The sequence below is a fragment of the Lutjanus erythropterus genome, chromosome 14 (genome assembly GCF_056507025.1).
Source record: "Lutjanus erythropterus isolate fLutEry1 chromosome 14, fLutEry1.hap2, whole genome shotgun sequence".
NCBI lineage: Eukaryota > Metazoa > Chordata > Actinopteri > Lutjaniformes > Lutjanidae > Lutjanus > Lutjanus erythropterus.
The window spans coordinates 34,102,436-34,126,127 of record NC_139330.1 but is presented as its reverse complement, the minus strand read 5'-3'; the positions used below and the strand labels follow the sequence as shown (position 1 = coordinate 34,126,127).

Here is a 23,692-nt window from a genome sequence, read left to right as displayed (position 1 = left end):
AACATATCACCTCTGGAATCCAACTGAAAACATAAATCTCTCTTGTGTGTCAGTGTTTGATGTGAGTGAATTTTGTGTGCCTAAACTCATACCTCTCCAAAATGTTTGTATTAAATACAGAAAAAAAATCTTCCTGTGTTTTTTTTTTTTATCATTCTTGTTCAGGACAGGAAGGTGGTATGAAGCTGGATCCTACTCACACCTTGCTAATGTTAAAATGTTAGATAGAAATGTCTTCGCAGAAGATGTTAAAAGTAGGAACAAATAATTTTAATATACATTTTTTAAAAGTAACAAAAATATATCACTGTAATGAATTTCTCCTTCAAAAGTTTTATATTGAATATAGTATTTGCATATTTTATAAGGATGAGCATGAAAACACTTTTGTTTTTAGATTTTCATCAGTTTTTTTGGAACAATCTGCACTTATGGCTGCGCTCAGAAAACAAAATCTCAACTTCTCCAATAGAGTACGCAATTTCCATGAAGGACAAAAGGAATTTTGTGAATATCATGAGAACAATTTGTTCCTGTTGAGAAAATATTTTTAAAAATGCAGATTTTCAAAGTCACTTATTTTTGAAGAATAGAAACATCTATTCTATGGCTTGCATCCTTTCCTTTAAATTTCACGAGTGGCTAATCTTAAGTCTCTCTTGACTAGTTGGAGGCCAAAAAAAGTCTCAATGGAAAATTGTGGCTCCAGACAGATTTTTTGCTTTTTTGGCCAAAGATGTCTTTTTTCTGAGAGTAAAGGTTGCAGACCCCTGGGTTAAAGAAATAAAAACTCCAACTTGTATGTCTGCAGATAGGTGGCGGTAATGCACTGTAACATCCTCCATTAAATGAAAGAAGAAGAAGGAGGAGTTCCTCTGCGCATGCGTGAAAGTTTCAGGCGGGCTGATTTCAAAATATAAACAAGATGGATTTAATATCCGCGCTGCAGTTTCTCAAGTTAAAAGAAATCCCAGAAGGTAAAAAATGTGTTTTATGTATGTTCTAAAAGGTATTTTCTATTAAATCGGTAGATAGACGTTAGATAAAGTTGTATACTTTTAGTCGCGCTCGCCTAAAATCAAGTGAAGTTGACAGCTAACGTAACGTTAGCTTGTCCGCTTGGTTTGATGTCCTGAAAACTGCGCTGCAAATTCTATTCACATATCTTACAAGTTAGTCAATGTCGTCTGGTATAAAAGCAAAACACATCTAAACGAAGCTTGAGACCTTTTACCTGAATCGTTGGGAGTGAATGGCGTATTCGGCGAGACACAGTGTACATACACTGAGACCTGAGCTGTCCCTCAGCGATGTTTTATAGTTAACGTTACTCCTATAGGCGTTACAGACATGTTTTTAACATTACCAAAACACTTAAACGAGTCAACATTAACTTTAAGTTCATAAACGGGCTTTGGCTCAAGATTCTTTATATAACGTTACTTCTTAATATAACTAATAAGACTTGTGGTATGCTAAATCTGAACTATAAGTAATAGAAATAAATGTTGACAGCAGTTCTAAATATGCAGAACAGGTTTAATAATTTGTCATTACCTCAGTATCCTCCATTACAATCTACAGTCCCTGAATCATTTGTACGTTTTATATTTAGAAAATTTTATTTTATTCACCTGAGATTGTCATTCTAATTTTCCACACTTTAATTTTACTTTTGTGTTTTCTGTTAGATTTGTCTGTAGTGTGATCACTGTTTCCCCCCTAATCACTGGTTATAGAGCTGACACAGTTAATTGATTAATCAACTAGACAGTCATCACAAAATTAATCAGCAACTACTTTGATAACCGGTTAATCGATTCTTGTGTCTAAAGATTTTATGCTGTTCTTTGTCATATATAATAGTAGATTTAATATCTTTGGGCTATTGATCAACAAAACAGGACATGTAGTGTCACCTTTGGCTCTGAGAAACTGGAACAGGCTTTTCTGACATTTTACAGCCAGTCCGTAAACTGAGAAATTTAGAAAATAAAAGACAGATTAATAAATAATCATAACAGTTGCAGCACCTGTTAACACACCTTTGAAACAACATTTAGACAGATGTCATGGTATTTGTTAAGTGTAGCTTGTTAAAAAGCTTTTTCCACAACTCTTGAGTAGTTTAATTGAAAGCTTGGGTGAGCAGTCTGTTTTTGGTTCCATAATAACCTTTAATTATGATGTAATTCAAGTGGTCTGATGGAAAACTAGATAGGGCTGCAAGATATGGTAAAAAGTCATATTGTGATTATTTTAATTGAAACTGCAACATGTGGTACAATTAATTGGAATGATAATTTTTGCATTAATTTTTATTGAAAAAAGTATGATGATGAACAAACATGTTTTCTTTCATCTGAAGAACAAGATTTTTAGGTCAGAGCGTCTCTGCTGCACTAGGGTACTTCATTAAAATGCTGTTTTCTCACACATTTTTCCTTTTTCAGAAAACTGCGATTTGGTTCTGCTATCTGGATGTTGCACTTGACCATATTCCGATTTCAATAATTTTGCAATTAATTGTGTGAAACAAGACTTCTGCTCCTCTTGGTTCTGTTTTCAGGCTTTAGAAAATCTTGCTCATGATGGGAGAATTTGGTCAGTCACTGGTTGGTAGCATAGTTGTTTAGTGTCATTCCCAACATATCAGTATTGGACAACCTGAAAATGAAACTCAACTATCATCTATCCTCCTCTACAATTGATTACTCCACCTTTTAAAAGGCACAAATGTCATTTTTTCTAATGGAAATGATCTTTCACCCTTAATCCTTTACCAGCTTTCCCACAGTAAAGAGTTTACTGAGTGCTAAAACACTCTCTTTAATTATATAACTTCAGGTAATGTGATGTTAACTGTTGTGATTTTCAGCCTGGGTGGATGAGGTGTGGGACTCAGAGTTCACTGAGAGAAAACTACTGGATGACAGCACAGAGGGAGAACTTGCAGCCAGTGGAAACAAGGCCTTCAGGACCCTGTACCAGTGTTTACTGACCCACGCTGCAGAGCAGCAACAGTCTGCAGGCACTGATGGAGCTGCACGGGTAAAACTGATGTAACACACTGGCCTCTGCTCCTAGAAACACAAACGGAAGGATTGTTTAGTATTATTATATTATTAGTTTTACTCCATTATTATATTTATATTATTATAAATTATCTCTGTTTTACATTTCTGTTGCTCATTTTCCAAATCATCCTGCAAGAATCCAGACTCCTATCCCCTCTTACCGCTTCTGTACACACTTTTGTTTATTTTTAATTCACATATGTGTGTTTTAACGGGTAAAAAAGAGTTTTATAATGTATTGAAATGTACTGAAAGTAGTGGTTGATACAAAACATTAGTCTGCTAGGTATGTTTTTTTTTTCCTGTGTGATAGCAGCAGTAAGCACAGACTGTCTCCATGTTCTACTGCAGAGTATCTGGGCGACTCTGGGGGAGAACGGGGTGTCGGTCAAGTCTCTTGTGGCGGTGTTGTCCTTCTTTATCTTGGCGGGAAAATCCAAAGTGGCCAGCGTCCAGCAGAGAGTGAACGGCCTGCACGCCGCCTCGCTCTACCTGCTGCTGCTGGGAATCCCAGGTGAGGAAATACACGATGAGTAGTATACACATGAGAAGGTCTGCATGCTGATTCAGTGCAGCCATGAAGTCATAATATGTTGGAGTTGTACTGAAGTGTAGCAATAAGGTTTGATTTTGTTTGTCTTATATGGACTATTTATTGACTTTAATATCATATATTTACAGTTGATTTAGGGTTGGATGTTATGGCCTAAAATTTATATCATGGTATAATTGGAAGCATGGGAGGTAATGGTAAATATCACTGTATTGTAGTTTTCCTTAGAGTTTCACTATAAATGCTTCAGAAGGGGTAAAGCACTGGTATGGTAACTGCATAGCAGCTATAACTGTACACTTACCGGGAATAATAATAGAAAAAATACAAAACATTCTTTCAAGTATATCAACTATTTCCATCCCTTGTTACCATTGTCGTCTGACATAATTTGCAGATTATCGTTCTCTGCTCATTCTACTCATGATGAGGAAAGTTTTTGTTACTTGCTGTGTGCTGTAGCTCAGTCCACTTCTGACCTATAAAGTGGAAGTCTGTGGTTTGACAGATTCCATGTACAGTTGACAGTGATCTACTGTGTGTGCTTATTTGTTTATTTGATAGTGACAATGAATATTAATGCACATCAGCATAAAAATACAAGATGTAAACATGATGGATTTTAGCAAAACTGCTGATTTACATCTGTAGTCCCTCAGCAGGTATCAGTGATGACTTTGAAATTAATTTCTGTATATTTGTTTGTTGCTTCCAGGGAGCATCGCCAACAAGGTTTTCCATGAGGTTTTATTGGACACGTGTGCAGACCTGACCTCTCACTGCTGGCCTCAAGACTCTGGAAAGAAGCGCAAAAAAGATGCCCTGAAGAGTTCTCAGGCAGACGGGAAACGCTCCAAACCACAGCGGAAAGACCCCGTCGAGGTACAGTCCTTGATCAGAAATCACTCAAACTCAGAGGACCGTTATAAGATATGATGAGACAACATCTGTTCCAGACTTTCATACACAGGCTTTGCATGTAGTACCACCTAGCCAGCTGATTTTGTATAGAGTGTAGAGGATGTCTGGACATGATGGTGTCTGTCGCTGGTCTCCTCAGATGGAAGTGGATGATGCAGAGGAAGAGGAGGAGGAAGAGGAGCTTCATTTCTCTGGCCAGGACTTGATGAAGATTAGAGATGGTGTGGTTCTCTTGGTTCAGAGCCTCCTCAGACTCCTGCAGATGTTTGGACTCAAAGACCGACCACAGAGCGCCAGCAACTGCACACAGGTAACTGCTGGTTCCATCACCACGCCCACCTCACTCACTCAGCACTGTAATGTCTTCATGTGTGTTTCTGTTTCCTCTGCAGATCTTCAGTAAGCTGCTGTACTTCGAGCCGGTCATCGGAGAGCCGACGTTTGCTGCAGCACAGTGAGTTCTCTTCCTTTTCTCTCTGTCTTGTTGAAGAAAGAGTCCAGGGTGTTGAAGAGTTGACTGTTCTGTTCTTCTGCACAGAGATATCGACAAGCTGAGGAGTGTTCCTGAGATGGCCTTCTACGGCCTGCAGCTGCTCTGCTCGCCAAAACATGGAGACCAGAAAGAGGTAAGATCCAATAGTCATGGTCATGGTGGGTCAGTAGTATGCAGACTTGCTGGGTTGCTATGGAGACTTATCTCAGTAAATACCTCTTGCTATAGATGAAGCAAGGGAACTACAGGAAGTAAACTAGCTAGGTACTTGGTACTTTTACCTGCATTTTTTATTTGTAGTGTCCAAGATATTTGGAAGAACCTTGCAGTTTGGCTGCTCCAGGACTAGTGAAAAAGTTCAACTCTGGAAAAAACAGAATGCAAAATACACAAGCCTTCATGAAGAGTGCTGCGGTCTGAGACCACATACTCTGAGTCACTGGGTCTACAGAGATATTTGGAAAGAGGATTTTGAAAGGACTTTGTGCCTGGAAATGTTGAATACCTGAATATTTAAGTGCCTAAATTATATATACATATATTTCAACACTTAAATGTGGTGGAGGTTGTCCATTTTTCTCTGTTTCTCAGTTGTCTATTTCTGTTGTCGCAATCAACATCTAGCTACTATGTAAAATTTGAAGAATATTAGTATTGCCATCTTTAAAAGGTACCTTCATCAGTTACTGAGGGACACTGTTAAACATCCTCAATCCAATTATCCAGACACATTGACTTTTAAATGCTATTTCTGTAATGTATTAACTCTTTTTTGGCTTGCTGTTAGCCTTTGTTTTTATGATCTCAAATGCAATTTTAAATATTCTTTTTAACATTTTATTTTAATGTATTTCTGTACTCCTGTAAAGCGCTTTGAATCGCCTTTTGTCTGACTGGTGCTATATAAATAAACTTGCCTTGCCTAGACAGGAACCTCAGACCCACTCAGGTGTCATTTTAACCATAACCATAAGAAAATAAAGAAAAGAGTTTTGCAAATTTTGAATTATATCTGATGAATCCATCCATTTGCACAACCCTAGTAAGTACTGTACCTGTACCTAGCCCAGAGATGCCCATTTTTTGCAAGTTCAAGTCAAGTTTCAAATCTGTTATAGTTGTAATGAACATTCTTTTATCTGCTGTATGCCGTCCAGTCTGCTTAAAATACCTCATAGCCATATCTAAGAAATTCAAAGCACATATATATCATATATCATCACTGCATTATCTATGAGCCTACAGTATCAGCATTGCGAATTAGACAGGTTAACTAGAAACATATAGGCTCCAGTATCTTGTAAATATCTTTGTCACATTAACTTCAGAAGTAAGCATGAATTATGTCTAAATAAAGTATTCTAAATGTTTCCAAAATTTCAACATATTATGGTCTCAGTCTGATGAAACATGAAGCATAAAGACAGTGAAATCTACTGTATAATTGTTCTTAATGCCAGAACAGAGGGGTGTCTCTAATCTAAATTGTTGTGTGTGTTTAGTCTCTGCGGAGAGTTTTCCACCAGCTTCTTTACGTGATCCTGATGATGAGTAAAGGCAACAGGGGGAAGCCCTCCCTCCTCACACCCAACCAGGCCATCCTCGCCACCCGCGACCAGGCCATCCACTTTGTTTGGTAAGCAGCTGTGTTGGAAAGTGAGGGAAAGATTCTGCTCAGTTAGCCCCACATGTTTCAGTGTGAGATGCTTGATGTTTGATTGATCATTTGGGGATATTTCCAGCTGCAGACAAACTTCAAACCATACATTGCTTTTTCCATTGTAATTTATATGTTTATGATTACAGTCATCTTGTGGATGATCTGAAGGAGCTGGCACAGCCTTTCCTGCAAATCCTGCTGCAGCACATCTGCTTCCAGGTGAGTCCTGCAGTAAACACTCAGCAGGCAGTCCAGTCAGTCACTGGCAAGTGTTTATGCATTAAAGTTACAAAGACAAGAATATTCACAAGTGATTTTATTGGTAATGGGGGCGTCATGATACACCGGTATTGACATTAAGCGTGATATTTTAAAAATGAAATATTGACATCATGATAAAACACATATGATGATATCATTTAAATAATCCAGTGCCTCTTAACATGCTGTACATTCTTAAATCATTCATGTTTATTTCCATTCTACCTTTGTCTCACTCCTGCAACGCCCCTCACACATATTTGTAATTGTTCTTTTTGTACACTTTTGTACAGTTACGGTGTCAGATTCTCTCTCTACCTCCCTACACTTTTTTTTTAGTTTAAACCTGTTTGCCAAAATTTTAAATATTCTATAGATATCATGAAAATGACATTATTGTGAATTCTTTTAGCCACGGTAAAATCTGATATCGTGACAGCTCTAGTCAGTCCCTCCAGGATTTTGTGGTCTGTTGGCATTGCTGCAGCCTGAAATGCTTAATTTTATGGCAGTTTTTCTAAGAAAGTTTGATGCATGTTGCAATCAAATTCAAATTCAAAGGCAACTTGTACCAGGAAGACTTTATTTGTAAATGAATAAGTGCACCTGGTGAGTATTTCACAAAGAAGACAAATCAAAGTCAGTCAAATGAGCACAAAATTATGAAATCTAAAAGTGCACAGAACACTGATAGGCAGATAGCTTGCTGTGACATTGTTATGAGCTGATACAGTCATGTAGCTGTGATATGATGTTTGTGCTGTGGATGTTCAGATGGTGGAGAAGAGCGAGTTTCGAAGCCACGGAGCCCAGGCTGTGGGCATGTTGACTTCTCATATGGAAAGTACAGACTACGCCCGCTTCATCAAGTGGCTGTTCAACTTCTCAAGACACACAAAGGTAACACATCCCAGTTGTCACCTCTTTAATTGTATGTGGTGTGTGTCGGCGTGTTCTGTATTTTATATTCTTGTCATGATTCAGACACATATGAGAGGGATACTCCTCTTCCTTTGGCCACGGACCATTTTTGCAAAATGACAGGAGGCCAGAGGCCTAACGTTAACAAACATTAATAACAACATTATGCATCAGAAATATCCATAACTCATCTTCCTTTGAAATTATTTATATTCAAATTAAATTATTTTTTAACTTAACTTATTAACTAAGTTAACTGTGTGCAAAGTTTGGTAGAAAAGATATTTTATTGCATATTATAACTGCAGCTGCACTTGAGTTGTAAAATCTTTAGTAAAATTTGATCTAATATATTAAACTTTCAATAACCAGAACTTCTTCCATCACGCTGTCACTAAATTGTTGGAATGATTTAAAATCATGAGCCATAAACAAAAACTACCTCTACCAGGGAGAGAATGAAGAGTGTATTTAAGCTCTTTTAGTGTGAAATATACATTAATGGAATCAGAATTATCATCACTTCTGTGTAACTTTTGTTTCTCCTCAGCTAATAGTTGTCTTCCCCTGCAGAGCTCACGTCTGATCCTGTCTGTTTGAACTGCTGATTTTCAGAACACTGATTCACTGAACCTCTGTTTAAAGACACACTGCAGGAATTTTTGAAAATGACCATCAAGGGGGCACCATTTGATTCAGGCTCATTTTTATGAATGTAAATGAGCACAGTTCATCTGATTTATATGGCGTGCTGCTAAATACAGTCTGGTGCTGGACTGTTGAAGACACATTTTTTGTAGAAATCAGTGTAGCACAAAGAAGTGTTTTCTGTTGTTGACTTTAAACTATTGGTGGCAGAGAAGACACATTTGAAAAAAATAAAGCATTATGCAGCTGGGAAATGTTCTCCGCAATAGGTGACTATTACCTACTAGGCTACTACTATTACTGATAATATGGGTCGTCTGATAAACTGTATGTCAGGCTACAGTTTACAATAAGTGCATTGCAAAACTGCAATAGTCAAGTGCAAAAACATCACATTTCTTCAGGCGTCATTATCTGTGATCTGTAGAATCATCATGTTTACCGTCTGTTGTGCTGCCTTCTGTAGATGGTGCACCGGCTGTTCTCTGTAGATGTGGTGATGGTGTTGCTGGAGCAGACGGAGAGGAGTGCAGAAGAGTGTCAGGATCCTGAGCTCGCCTGCTTCCTGCCGCACAAGTTCCTGATCGAGAGCCTGCTGTTCGCTCGGAGGATGGACAGCTCTCCCACCGTCCAGGGCCACGCCCTGTCCTGCCTGGCCCAGTGTCTGGAGCTGCCGTCACTCAACGTCACCCGCGCCGTCCACAACCTCTTCTCTGCCAGTGAGAAAACACACAAACATGTGCGCACACACACACACACAGGACCTGAGTGTCAGAAACAATTGTATTGTATTTTTACATTCAAACGTGATATTCATCCCCCAACAATTTATTATCATGTACAAAAGTACAAAACCTTTCATTCCTTTCCAGTCCTTCGTATTTTTCTGTTATCTTGGGGACTGTTCTATGGGAGATGATAGGAAAAGTTACAAACAGCAGGGGAATACCTCCTGTTTTCATGGAGTAAATACTTTTCAGACTTAAAGTACTATTTGAATCTTTACCACTTGCCTGGTTGGACATGTAAATTTGCTTCCCCAATATGGCATTTTACCTGCCCTGGGTAAGTGGGCAAGCCTTATTGTTGAGCACTGTTTAATCACAGGATTTTGTTATTTTTTTCTTAAAAATGGTTTCAATCCATTAATGGATTATTGACATACTTGTCAATTAATGTAATAGTTGACAAATAATTGAGTTATCATTGCAGCTGCAATTGTTATCATAAACTGTTTGTAGAAGTAACCTGTCTGCTCTCTTTGTTTAGCTGGATCCCACACAGTGTTGGAAGGTGAAACCACTGAAGGTACAGTGTACTCGTCCGTTTCTTATGACTTTATCAGTGTTTGTTGTTTGTTTGACCACAGAGACTCATGCTGGCAAATGTAAAGTGTTTCTCAGAATAGAGATGACTTTGGTTGATTGGATTAATCTTATCATTCAGTTAAAATTTATACTTTATTTCTGTAAACCTTGCGTTTAAACGATAATTCTAGTTTATTATTACAACAAACAACAAAGTTTTATATGTGTGGTTTTGGGTATCATTCTTTTAAAATGCAGTGAAGTTTGATATCCAGTGTTGGTGTCTTAATCCCAAAAATATGACTTTCTTGTTTCAGGAAGTATCAGTTCCCAGCAAACTCAGAAAACTTACCGCACTTTGCCGTTCAGGACTGTGGAGATCAGCAGCACTGATGGCACCAGCTGTGACGGTGAGACAAACTGACAGTCAGATGATTTTTATTATAGATATTTATTCACTTAAAGTCTGAGGTTGTTATATCTTTTTGATGCAGCAAAAGAGAATCTGGCTCTTCTCCTGCGGCGAGTGAAAGACACAAAGACTAACGTGAGGAAATCGGCGCTGCAGGTATCGAGAAATGAGTCCAAATACTGATGAGTACAATAACTGATCAGTATCTGATCTTCACCCAGGCTGTCTGTGCAGAATGTGTGTGTTAAACAAAGACATCCTCAGATGAACTTTGACCTCTGTGCTCTGCTGTCCCTCCACAGGCTCTGGTGGGTCTCCTGAAACACGACGTGATCCCCATGAGCTGGGAGAACTTGTCGACGCTGTCTGAACGCTGCAGAGACCCGGCCGTGTCCGTGAAGAAGAAGGCCCTGCAGTGTGTGGGAGAGCTGCTCACTGTGAGTCTGAGCCATTGCAATGCTTATATAAACATGGACAACCTATCACGACCTTTCCCACGGTACAAAAATGAAGCCAAAATATCCTGGATACGAGTGCTGGTGAAGTCATTTGGAGCCAAAATCTATGCAGTAGTGATCAGAACAGGAGCTGTGTTATTGAGGTCCTGCACATACACTCAATAGCAAGCAGGGCTAAGCTGTCAATCGTGACATGAAACCACCTTTATGTAACATCAAAAAACTAATTAAAGCCAAACTGATCAGAAAATGAGCACTTCAACAGACATCAGCACGGTGAGAACACACCTGTAAACATTTTATCTAACACACACTCATTTTGGCTTCAAACTATGCTAGTACTGTTTGTCACTCTAAACTTGCAAAAAGCTTGTGACAACTGTGGGTTCAATTGTGGAGTGCTCAAGTCTAATACCAACAGACAGCAGCAACAATCCTGCCGAAAAAGCAAAAGAGGAACAAGAGTTCAGCCAATCAAATTGATTTTATGCCTCTCTTTCCACCACCTAACTCCAGCTGACAAGTTCCTCAAGTGAGGACAGTCCTTTTAACTCTTTTGCAAAGGTAAACAGACTGGAGTGGATGTGGACAGTTAGGACTGCGAACACAGATCTGCCAAGCTTGGGAAAGTATTTAACATGAATAACTTTTGTAATATTATTATAACCCATGACAGGAATGAGAGGAGCAGGTCATGGAAGTATGGGGGAAAAAAAGCAAAGTACAAACCACAGAAATAATCAATCTTAGGTAAAAGTACCAAAACAACAATATAAAGATACTCCATTACTCTAGTATATACTCCAATGTCAAATTGGTGTAAAAAACAGTATGAAATAGAAATACATTGTTTTTTTTTTTCTTCTGTTGTATAAGATTTTGCATGTTTATTAGTTGCCCAAAACATCTGGTTATGCAACCAGAAACGCAGCTGTTACACATTAAGTGTTTCTGTTGTTTCCTCTGATGTGCAGTCTAAACCGGAGTGCAGTGTGGTGCAGAAGGCGTGGCTGCAGGGCGTGGTGCCGGCGGTGGTGGACACTGAGAGCTCAGTGCAGGACAAGGCCCTGGAGGCTCTGGAACAGGTGCTGCTCAGCCAGGTCAAAGCCTACTCCACCACCCGCCACATGGACGCCAGTCAGAGGCTGACCTGGGACCTGCTGGGTCTGCTCTGTCACGAGTGCCAGAACCTCAGGTTAGACCAACCACATACAGTCAGTTTAAACATAAGAAATACAGAATATTTTTCTGTTTAGATTGAAAATAGTCCAAGCATTACGCATGGTGAATATAAGCACATATTTAGCTATTAGCAGTCATGACCTTTAGATAGTTTAATTGTGTGGATTATGATCAGCTGACCACTCGTGTTGCTGATATTGTTTTTTGTCTCCAGTCGATACTTCAGCAGGGCCTTCACCATCTGGTCCAAACAGAACAAGTTCACTCCGACGTTCATCTCCAACCTGATCTCTAACACCGAGGCGGATCACTCCGCTGGGGCCTGGCTGCTGCTCTCCAAGGTCGTCGCTTCGTCCCCCACACTCCCCTATGGCAAGATCCTGGACGCCTGGGACAACATGATCAGGTGAGATTTGCATCGATGAGGATGAGTTGAGTGTTACCCAGATGATTTTTGCCAAATTAATTTTGTTTTTGTTTTTAGTTCAAAAGATGTAACTGTGACAACCTGCTGTCACATCCTGTGTGTGATGGGAGACATCGCCAAACATTTGAACGAAGACACCAAAGACAGGATAATTAGTAAGTGATTCACAGGAAGACTCTGTCATACTCTCTGTTTCTGTCTGTCTGTCTCAGTTTAATTTGGAATGCCTTAGTGGAGTGAATGTCAGGTGAAAAATATTGCCAAAGCATCTCTACTTCATCTGTTGTTCTGTGACCACAGACACTTTCCTCTGTTTGTAAGCCAGGACTTCTTGTGTTGTCCTCTCTCTGTGGCTGGATTGTGGTCACTCAGGATCAGTCTCTGCTTTGTGTCTCACAGTAAAGAGACAATCTGCCAAAGATTTAAGGGCAGAGAGCAAATACATTTGTTTTGAATTTTGTTTTCCAGACAGATATCTTTTGGTAATTGAATAATTTGGTTTTCTCTGATTGGTTGTTGAAAAGTGGTGCTGGTCAGAGGCTGAACAGTACTGGGTGTTATTTATTAGTAAGTCTCAGGACCAGTTGACAGAAGGGACTCTTTTTTGGGGTCAGTTCTTGGCTTTGTAGTGTCAAGGGGGCTCAATTTGAGATGTAACCAAAATTGAAGTGTCTTTTATGTTAATTTAAACATCTGTCTCTTGTCTTTGTCTCTCTTTAGAGGATCTGATGTTGTGGCTGAAGACTTTCACTTTGTCTCTGGAGGTGATCTCTGCTGCTGTGGAGACGCTTTTTCAACTCGGCCGCAGTGAAGATGTCAAACAGACACAGGTTGGACTTACTAGTTACAGTCGCAGCAGCACTTTGAGTTTTTTTTCTTTTCTGCATAGTTTCATGATTAGAAATGTTAACTAAAGGTAACAATTGCCAAAGGTTTTCCCTGATAATGTTTACATCAGTGCAGGAGGCCTAAATATTAATTTATAAGAAAAATGAGAAAAACAAAATTAGGGTTCTCACACAATCTAGAAAACCCTGCAGAGTCCCAGAATGTCAAGAATTGAAAAGAAAATAGTCCCTCATCAACAGTTAAGAGCTGTGTATAAATGATGTTTTTTAAAAAGTATTCAGAGGTTGTGCAATTTAAACATTAAACTTATTCTCCCAATATGATGTTCATTACAGGAACAACTGTTCTACATCAGGATTTAGTAAAAACAGTTCTTGTTTTTGTGTGTGTTACAGTATTTCTTTTTTCTTCTTCAGGCTTTTCTGAACCAGCACTGCGGTGAGTTGGTGTCTGTCTGTGAGGCTTACTTGTCCAGCATCATCCTGAACGAAAAGGGAGCCGAGAACCTCAATGAGGATCTGATGGTGAGAACTAAACCTAAACACCGTCTTTACTGTGTGGGTTAAAAGTCAGCTTTCAGTCCTTACCTGTTGCTGTTGTTGGATAAACATCAGCCTGAAAGATGTCTGGTTTTTAGCAAGTATGTTTGTTATTTTATGTGACATCAACACATACGGCGTACAGTTGTGACATAATTCTCACAAACATGTAGCAGTGCTTCTGGTCTAACTGAAATGTTCTCTCTCCCAGGTAAAACACCTGCACACTCTGGGTGTGGCGTCACTCCACTGTCCTGCCAAGGTCAGCAAAAGGACGGTGCTGCTGGTGGAATCTGTCCTCACAACACATTCTGAGAAACTGGCAGGTAGGACAGGAGGGAGGACACTGTAAGAAACACAGATGCAGCCTTGTAGGACCTGGCCAGGCTGAAGAAACTAACCTTTACTTAAGCTTCAGAAGAAAACAGATGATAGTGAAAATGGTCAGACTGGGACCAAACACAGGCGCAGAGACCGATGTTTGACCAAGAATACAGGACAGAGATGGTTCCTTGGCGGGTCTGGCTCCTGCCACCCTATAGCTGAGTCAGCTAATAGGACGGCTAGCTGCATGGCTAACCAAGTTCACTAGCTAACGCCAGCAACAATTAACAAAGGTAACCCAGCCTTAACAATAAGTAAAGCTGGCTGTCTGTCCACCAGGAAACTCTGTAAATCACCTTGGTACTGTACTCTGATGTCAAACTGGCTCTATAACATTTAATGACATCTTTATGCCGAGTCCAGATAAGTGCATTATTCTGTATGTTGAGAGCTCCTCCTAGAGACTTTATCAAAAAAGACAAAGTAAAACATGTCTGACCTGTTGTTTATGTTGGTTGTTGACAGAGTGCCAGGAGGAGCTGCCAGCATCACTGCCTCTGTCCCAGTTCAAAACCAACTCTATGCCAACCAGAGTCAGAGCACATGGAGTCATCACTTTAGGTAAACTGTCCTCTTAGTCTCAGAAGTTTTGTTCATAATGGGACACAAAATGATAGTCTTATCTAACTTCCCTGCATGTCTGATGTCTCTTTCTTTCTGATGTCTGTCTGGTTCAGGTAAACTGTGTCTGCAGCACGAGGAACTGGTCCAGAAGTACCTGCCGGTGTTTGCCAGGGAGCTGGAGGTCGGCACGGAGGTCGCTGTGCGCAACAACGTGATGGTGATCATGTGTGATCTGTGTGTTCGATACACCGTGGTGGAAAACTACATCCCCAACATCTCCGCCTGTCTGCGGGACGATGAAGCTGTAATCAGGGAGCAGACTCTCATCATGCTCACCAACCTGCTGCAGGTGGGAACTCTTCCACACATTCTAGTTTGAACATTTAACTTATTTTAGTTTAATAAAAAAGAAATGGACTGATGTCAACATCTATTATTTTTAGGTCCAAGTGATTTCTGCTTCTGAAAATAAAGACCACAATCTTTCTTTTGTCTTTAGTTGACTTGATATAAAAACAACAAGAGCTCTTTGAAAATTATGGAATTGTAAATTAAAGGGCATTTGAAACTAAATTCATATTTAATTAATATTTTCAAGGCATTTTCATTTTCTGTGCATTTCTGAAACATCAACATAAATGAAGTGGACTTGAATTTTGACACCAAAAGGACGCAATTGAAAAACACTTTAACACAAGTGTTGTATTATGAGCACCAGACAGTGAGCTTTTCTTTAAATATTTTAACCAAGATTGAATAGCTTAATAAACATCTGATCACTGATTAAACACAGGAATTAATTTTTGTCCAAGTTGACAGATTGGACTGCAAAAAGTTTGCCTTTTTAATCTCTTTTTCAACTGGAAGTCATCCTGGCACACCTCCCTCATGCTACCAGGCTGTACTCTGAAAATCTTTAAGAAAGGAGTGTTTTCTATGTCAATCTCTAATTGCCTTTGTTGTTGTTGTTGTTGTTTGTAGGAGGAATTTGTGAAATGGAAGGGCTCCCTCTTCTTTCGCTTCATGGTGGCGCTGGTTGACCCAGTTCCTGCCATTGCCAGGTAAACCACACTGTCCATGGATAGAAAAATGACTAAATAAACATCTAATTTTCAAAAGTATGTTGACCTTAAAGGGTTAGTTCATTCTGTTTGAAGTGGGGCTGAATGAGGTACTTGTCTGTTACCCTACAATAGATGGAGGTCAACACAACCCCAGTTTGGAGAAGCAGCAGGAGTACTGGTGTAGGAAGCTAAACAGTGCATTGCCGTGGACAGGGTCAGCGGCAAAATATATTTTACACCTAAAAGAATCTATATCGTTTTAAGTGTACACTAGAATATTTTCACTGCTTTACTGTTATGTAAGCCAAATATCACTCTGTCCAAAAAACACAAACCACACAATAGCACAAACAAACTACTGTTTTTTGTTAAAGGAGTCTGATTGCTTTGCAGAGGGTGATATTTGGATTATATAATGGTGGTTTCCCATCACAAAAATGTCTGTCTGACACCAAGATAAAGTGGTGAAAATATTCTAAATCTAGTGTACACTAAACTGATTGTTTTTTTTTAAGCATCTAAGATATATTTTGCTGGTTCTCCTGTCTGCTTCTCCAAACTGTGGGTGTGTCAACCTCCATCTTCTGTAGGTAACACACTGACTATGGATAAATACCTCATACAACCACACTTCTAACAATTATAACTATCCCAGTAAAATATCTGTAGACACCAATGGTTGGACAACGTCCTATTCTGTCAGTCTTTAGTGTCCAGTTCAACAATGATGCATGATGGAATGCATGATTATTAAAAATGATTAAAAACTATGACATGATAAAAGGAAATGCACATGTGAATTATTTGGTTCAGCAGGTACAAAACACACAGTGACATTGTAGACCTAAATCTGTCACTATTGTAATGTCCAATGCAACAATCATACATTACATGTGCACCGTCTGTGTGAGTGAACACTGATCTCCCAGACACATGAACAAATGAACACACACACACACACACACACACACAGAGCTTAGATCTGTTGCTATGAGCATCTAAAGAAATCATCAGTCATCAGAATCAAACCGCCTGTTTCCTGTCCCAGTCTGTGTGAGTACTGCCTGCTGCACCTGCTGCTGAAGAAGAACCCAGAAATGTTCAGCCAGCACTTCATCGAGTGCATCTTCCACTTCAACTCCTACAACAAACACAAGACCTACAACAAGTTCCCTCAAAGTGACAGGTAGGACACTTTGTGTGTCGCTGCATGTTTGGCTTTACCTCTTTTTCATCGTTTTCACCTTTGCATTCATGTTTTATCAGCTATACAGAAACAGTACAGTATGTATCCTGTTACAATGCAGTCAAAGATTATTCTTAAATTTTATTGTTGTTTTTGTGTCATTCATTTACTTAAAAAAAAACTCTCTGCAGAGAAAAAGTTCGGTTCTCCCTGAAAGGAGCTCAGAATCGTGAAAAACGTTTCCGGATCTACCGCTTCCTTCTGGAGCACTTCACAGACGCCCAGCGCTTCAACATCACCAACAAGATCAGCCAGAACGTCTTAGGTGAGCGTGTGTGTAGACTCAAAGTTAAAACCAGACATACAACACGGAACCACCTATTCCATCCAACTCTTGAACGAAAATTGTGTTGAATGAATAGTAAATATCTTGGGCCATCTGGTTTCTAGACGGTTAGCGAGCACCAATTTTGGGCTAAAGCAGTAAAGAACTGAAAAGAAACTCACTTGTCACCTCTTATTCCTTATCCCAGCATGCTTTGCAGACGAGGAGCTGCCTCTGGATGCAGACGGGGCGGAAATTTTGTCCGAGACCTTCAGCGTCTTGAGTCTGAAGGAGATGAAGCTGCAGGCCATATCTAACGCAGCTGCAGGCGCTGCAGAGGAGGATCCAGAGGAGAACATGGCCACCATGGCCAAGGCGGTCATGCAGGCCGCACAGAAGAAGGTGGTGTCACAGGTGAGCAAGAAAACTGTCATCAGTCACACAAAACAATTACATTCCTTTTCTCAGTAGCAGAAGTAAAACATTAAATGTCTCATGACTTTACTTTGGTTTCTCAGCTTTAAGTTCTCCACACCCACGTCACATCTTCTGAATTAACATGTAGAAAATGCGATAAGCATGTTTTTACTGGAACATAGCAGCTTTTAAAACCTGTTCCTGCTTTGACCACAGGTCCAGAAGAAGGCCTTCATTGAGAACACGGTTCCTCTCATCATCAGCCTGAAGAACCTGCTGGAGCAGAAACGCTCTCCTGTCCTCAGAGACCTCATGGCCTACCTCCAGGTGAGACGTGCACTCTCTTATTCACTCGTATTCATTTCCAACCCAAGTTATGTGGCTTCATTTAATTCATGAAATGATGCTGTTTCCTTCAGGTGACGATGCAGGACTACCGTAACGAGGTGAAGGAGGTTTTCTATGGAGACGAGCAGCTGGCGGCTGAGGTGGAGTTTGCTCTGAAGACAGCTGAGAAGGAGAAAGAGATGGAGGAAAAGATGGAGAACTGCAACCTGACAGGAGACGCCAGGACTCCCACTGCACAGGTTAGAACACAGCGACAGTTAAGATGCAAAAACATCAAATTTAAATTAATTTTAAAAAAGAAATAAAAATCAGTACATGATATTACCAATACTTACTTATTACCATAGTTGTTGTAAGAGTTATTGATCCTTTTAACAAGTTATTGTATTACTAACAAAAGCAAGCTGGTGTCTTTGAGTTTCCTGCAGTCAGTGAAGGTGTCATTGTCCTGCTCTCTCCTCAGCATTCAGTCCAGGGCTCCCCCGTCAGGTCCAGGCCCCTCCTCCCGTTCAGCTTCGCCACACCACAGCCGCCACATCCTAACCTGCTGTCTGCCAGACTGGCTTACACTGACAGGTAGGCGTCCATCACAGCAGCTGGTCAACGTTGTTTTCCCCTTGACTGATGAGTGTTGAAACACAGCTTCAATCAGACTTCAGTGTTGTGTTCAGGTGTAGTTGGTCAGTTTGGTACAGAAGTGGAGATAAATTAACCCATCACCCTGAGAAAACAAGCTTTGTCATCTTGACATAACAGCGTTTAAAAATATTTGCTTTATGTACTTTATGTATATATACGGTATGTCTTTTACATTTATATTCAAAACAAGAAATGAAATAGAAAAAAACAACGTATATACAAACATTAAAAACCAGGCAATAAAAAAATTAAGATAAATACTTTTGAAGGTGTAATCAAGAATCTAAGGCATTAAAAGTTGTTTAGAGCATAAACTGCAACTGAAAAATACATTCAAGGTTGACTAAAATGTGTTAACTGCCAACTATAAACAGCACAAAAGGGCAGTTAAAAGCAACCTGTGGAACATAGACTAAACTATGCTAACTTAGCCTTTCTACTAGTATAGACAGGACAGGTTAAAAAGGTGTTTCTTTAAGTGCTGTTTGAAATCAACAGTGTCTACCTCCCTGATATGTGTGAGTTGGTTGGTTTGGTTTTGGTTTGGGAGCATAGCTGAAAAAAGCTCCATCTCCAACTTTCTTTTTGTTGGGGTTTTGGGTATCTAGAAAGCCAGCAGTAGAGGATCTGAGTGGTCATGAGGGAACATAAAACACTAGGGAGCCTAAGCGCTTTGTAAACAAGCAGAGGGAATTTAAAAATCAGTTCTGGTGGACACAGGGAGTCAGTGCAGTGTGGCTAAGACTGGAGTGATATGTTCTCTCTTTGTTTTTTTATGCTGCACAATTGCATGCATGTGAAATCGGTGAGGAAAAAAAAATGTGTGTGTGTCTCTTTTACCAGCCGTGTGCGCAGATCCAGGCAGGAGGAACCTGTCCAGTCTAAATCAGTCACTCTGGAAAGAACAGGTACGACACCTATGTGTTTCATTTCAGAAATGGGATCGCAGAACCAAATTGCATTTCTTTGAAAAAGGAAAAATGTGAAAAAACAATGTTAGAAAAATTGTAATATAGAACTGATTTTCACTAATCATCACAATTGGAATTGGAGTCAAAAAAATTGCAATATGACTTTTTTAGCAAATCGTGCTGCTCTAACTTGCTTTATATTGTAATGTTTTAAGTGACAGAAACAATAAATGTAAAGGTGTAACTGAAGTATTTGGTATCATGCCCACTCTGATTATAATAAACACTGAAATGAAAGTGATGAAAGTATTTCTGACAGCAGTTCTCTGTCCTGACTGTTTGTCTGTTTCCAGCTATTTCTAAAGGAGCCGCCAAAAACAGAGCCATCAGCACACCCAAAGGTACCACAGTCCACAGCTCATCTCACACCACACAGCTGATGTTTGATTCATGCTGCAGATTGTATCATTTTAGTGTTGTTGTCGCAACTCCACACTCTCAATCCCAACTGTCCTTCTGTCCTCTCCCTCTGTAATCCAGGTGTCAACGTCAACTTAACCTTTGATGAAGGACTCAGCGCCATCTTCAGTGAACAAGGAACAAGTGAGTTCCTCTGGCCTCTCACTCAGTCTCAGTAATGAGTATTAGAGCATCCCGAGTGTTAAAGATCAAATAAAAGCCCAGTCAGCTGTGAGGTTTTTGACGTTCTGCTGTGTCCTCACAGGTCTTGTCGGGGAGTCCAGTGTCCTTCATGTGCGGCAAAATGAGCAGCAGTAAGTGTACTACTTTTATCATCGCTTCCACACAGTCCATGTTTGATTCAGTTCTCCTGCAGGCACTTTCACATGGAGTCTGAGGGAACGTACAGTAACAATAATATCATCAAAGTTAACAGTAAAAACTCTTTGTAGTCATGTAAACTAGCAATTCTGAATGAAAAGCTGTCATACCATCCTCAATCTTGGTGTCACTGTTTTGTTTTTTTATACTTTGTTACTGTTGAGTCTAATGAGCGATAAGGACAGAAGGGGAGTCATCAGCCACCGTCTCTTCCAGGGTTTCCAAAAGTGAGGTTACCCAGCTGCCTCTAGGAGGAGCGAGAGGAAAAATGTAATAGTGTCATTTTGGTGTTGTTATTATCAGGGATGCTCCTTTTGATGACTTTCCTTGTTTATTAAACTCAAAGTTTAATTTTGACTAGTCCAAAAGTTGTTGGTTTTAAAATTCCAGAAAATTGTGAAAAATGTCAATCACTGTTTCCCAAAGTCCAGGATGATGTCCTCAAATGTCTTGATTTGTCCACGGACCACTAGGGGTCCCCAAACCCGTTTGAGAACCACTGTGTTGGTGGGCTCATTTTCTCACTCACATCGTCTCCTTCCTCTCTTAAAAAAATAAATCATCAAATACTGATTTGGGAATCTATTACCATGGCAACAGCATTAATGAGCCTGGCTGATATGTTTCTTCATCACCATGAACTAACACACACACTTTAGTTTATTTTGACTCTGTCCCACACACAGTGTCCTGCTGCCCCAAACACTCCCCTAATGAGGATTAATCAGCTGCTAAAAATAGTCCCCACCAAATAATACACTGTTTTCTCCTGTTTAAGTAATGTTTGTTAAAAACTAAGTGGAGATTTGTTGACAATAAAAAAAGATATGAAATATTAACAGATTTTCCTTTAAGGTCAGTTCACCCAAACTATAAATCAAATATACATGTATTGTCTTCTTCTCTCTGGATGGTACGTGTTTTCAGTCAGGTCCGTTTCCTCTGTTAAATGTCTTAAGAAATTTTAATTAGATTAAATTTTTTTTAACCTACATTTAAACTGAAGCTTGCAAGTTTACGCTGCATTTAACACAGTCTCGTGCCAAAAAGGTGGGGGGGGGGGCATCTGTCTGGAGCTGCAAGTATGAAATTATCTTCTCTGAAATATTAAAACTTTTTGTTGTGTTTTTAAATTTGGTGCATAGGCTACATATTTTGCAGTTGAATGTAAGAATGACTTTACACTGTAAAATGTCAAATGACTCAAATTTTCAAGGCAACATACTGCAATAGATTTTTAAGTTTTGAGCCCAACTCAAGCTCTTATGCTTTGAAATAAACTTTCCTGGTCTGTACTCATTACTTGAGATAATTTAATATTCTTTAGATCAACTTGAAAAAAAAAAGTATTTCTCAAATTGGTCACAGTGAGCTGTGAACCATCATTATTTTGGTGCCTGAAAATTAAATGAATTTACTCTATAATTTGGGGAGGGGTTCTAAAACTCAAAGATATAAGTTTATCTAAAGAAGAAAAGTAAATTATCTCAACAAAAGATTGCCAGCTGGTATTTCAATTTTTTTTTATTTTGAATTGCCTCAACTTTTTCATAGTGCCACAACAATGATAAATGAACATTAAAATGTTTTCCCATTTAATTTTTTGCCAAAGTCACAGGAGCTGCAGGTTGCAGACCTCCTGGTTTAGGAGGAGGTGTCTGTGGAGAACATGTGATTTCAGCTGTGTGTGTGTTGTGTGTTTCAGAACTCCTGGACTGAGGCAGTGGAACGTTCAGTCTCCTCTGCGCCAGAAGAAAAAACAGTCAAAGGTTTAGATGATATCCAGCTTCATGTCTTTGTGTCTGTTTTAACTCTTCCTTCTCTTTCCATCTTCATTTTCATCAATATGCTGTAAGTTGATGTTTTCTCATCTTTGTGTTTGATATGTTTGTGTCACTACTTGTCTTATCCTTCGGTAATAAAGCTGACCCTGACTTCACAATATTTTTATCACCACATTCTTGCAGGTGTTACACTGTTGGCTCTCTCTGGGTATTTTCCTATTTTTGTGTCAAATTGTTATTACTGCTATCTGTTTCTTTTTTCAGCTCCACAGTAGTGGAAGTCAGATGCAGTGGAGAAATTGTACTATTTACTCCAAACAGACAACCAACCCTCATGTCAGTTGGTATTGAAATAATTAGCTCTATATGTCTGTGAAGAAACTGAAATATATGGAAGAGTATTGGGGCCTGTCATAAGGGGAAAAATGAGACGAAATAGATTTTTTATTTTTTTATTTTTTTTACATTTTGAGAATAAAGTTAAAATGGTATTTCAGCTTCATTTTAAAATAAATAAAAAAAAAATAAATTGGATTTACTTTTTTCTTATGTCTGGCCCTAAATGTCTGAAAGTCAGACTTTATTTTTAACATAAAAATATGCACTATAAATATGAGTTAATTTGCCAGAATAATAATAAAGTTTATTTGTATAGCACTTATCAAAACCAGCTTTACAAAGTGCTACAAACACAACAATAAAATAGCCAGTAATTAATAAAATCAAACATAGGAATAAAAGAGGAATTAAACTTAAAAACAATGGATAATTAAAAACCACACATATAATACCATGGGTAAACTCAACTGTATAACAATTTTTGCAATAACACTTAAAAATATTTAAGGACAGTATAACTCAATAGTTAAGGATTAAGATTTAAAAAATATAAAAGCCTTTTCATAAAAATAAGTTTTCAAAAATTAGATTTTTTTTTTTTTTTTTTTTTTTGTCTGAATAACTGAAATGCTGGGTGTAAAGTCAAAATTTCAAGATAAAGTTGAAATACTGTTTCTCAAATGAAGCCAGAATGGTAGCCTTTATTCTCAACATTTTGACTTTATTCTTGAAATTGATTTCTTTTTCTATTTTAAAGTATTTAAATTTAAAATGTAAAATTAATTTTTCCCTTATGCCAATATACCTTCTTACGATTAGATAATGGATAATGACTGTCAGTCAGACAGCACAGAGATGTATTTGTTAGGATAACAGTTTTAATATTATCTTTTTTATTGTTTAAACACGTAATGTACAAATATGCCAAAAGCAAATATCGAGAACTTATACTCACAAACAGTATAAGAGATACAAAACACATAGACAACAAAAAAGGCACAAAATAAAATAAGTTGAGTATAACAAAATGTAAATTAACCATAAATTATGCTTCAGTAAACGTAACATAAGCAAAGTTTAAAAATTTAAACATTAAGAGAACTCCTAACGTCGGTGAGCCGGTTGCCTTCTGGGAAATGTAGTTCCGCAGCTGCTCCCAATGTTATTTCAACATTTGGGTGAC

General features: G+C 38.9%; 1 protein-coding gene across 1 annotated transcript; it reads left to right on the top strand.

Annotated features, from left to right (window-relative positions):
- The first annotated feature begins 868 nt into the window (after positions 1-868).
- ncapd3 (non-SMC condensin II complex, subunit D3) lies at positions 869-22,208 on the top strand. The gene is made up of 35 exons (XM_084735608.1): positions 869-977; positions 2,879-3,051; positions 3,429-3,591; positions 4,346-4,512; positions 4,691-4,861; positions 4,944-5,005; positions 5,090-5,177; positions 6,547-6,680; positions 6,851-6,923; positions 7,740-7,865; positions 9,001-9,253; positions 9,804-9,842; positions 10,159-10,251; positions 10,336-10,409; positions 10,556-10,690; positions 11,686-11,906; positions 12,108-12,299; positions 12,378-12,475; positions 13,041-13,150; positions 13,586-13,693; positions 13,920-14,034; positions 14,558-14,653; positions 14,770-15,005; positions 15,638-15,717; positions 16,769-16,906; positions 17,098-17,231; positions 17,440-17,645; positions 17,865-17,975; positions 18,068-18,235; positions 18,460-18,572; positions 19,479-19,543; positions 19,900-19,947; positions 20,087-20,149; positions 20,271-20,319; positions 22,092-22,208. Exons 1-35 carry the CDS (start codon positions 926-928, stop codon positions 22,159-22,161), a joined length of 4,224 nt encoding a protein of 1,407 aa, XP_084591734.1. The 5' UTR covers positions 869-925; the 3' UTR covers positions 22,162-22,208.
- Positions 22,209-23,692: the final 1,484 nt, after the last annotated feature.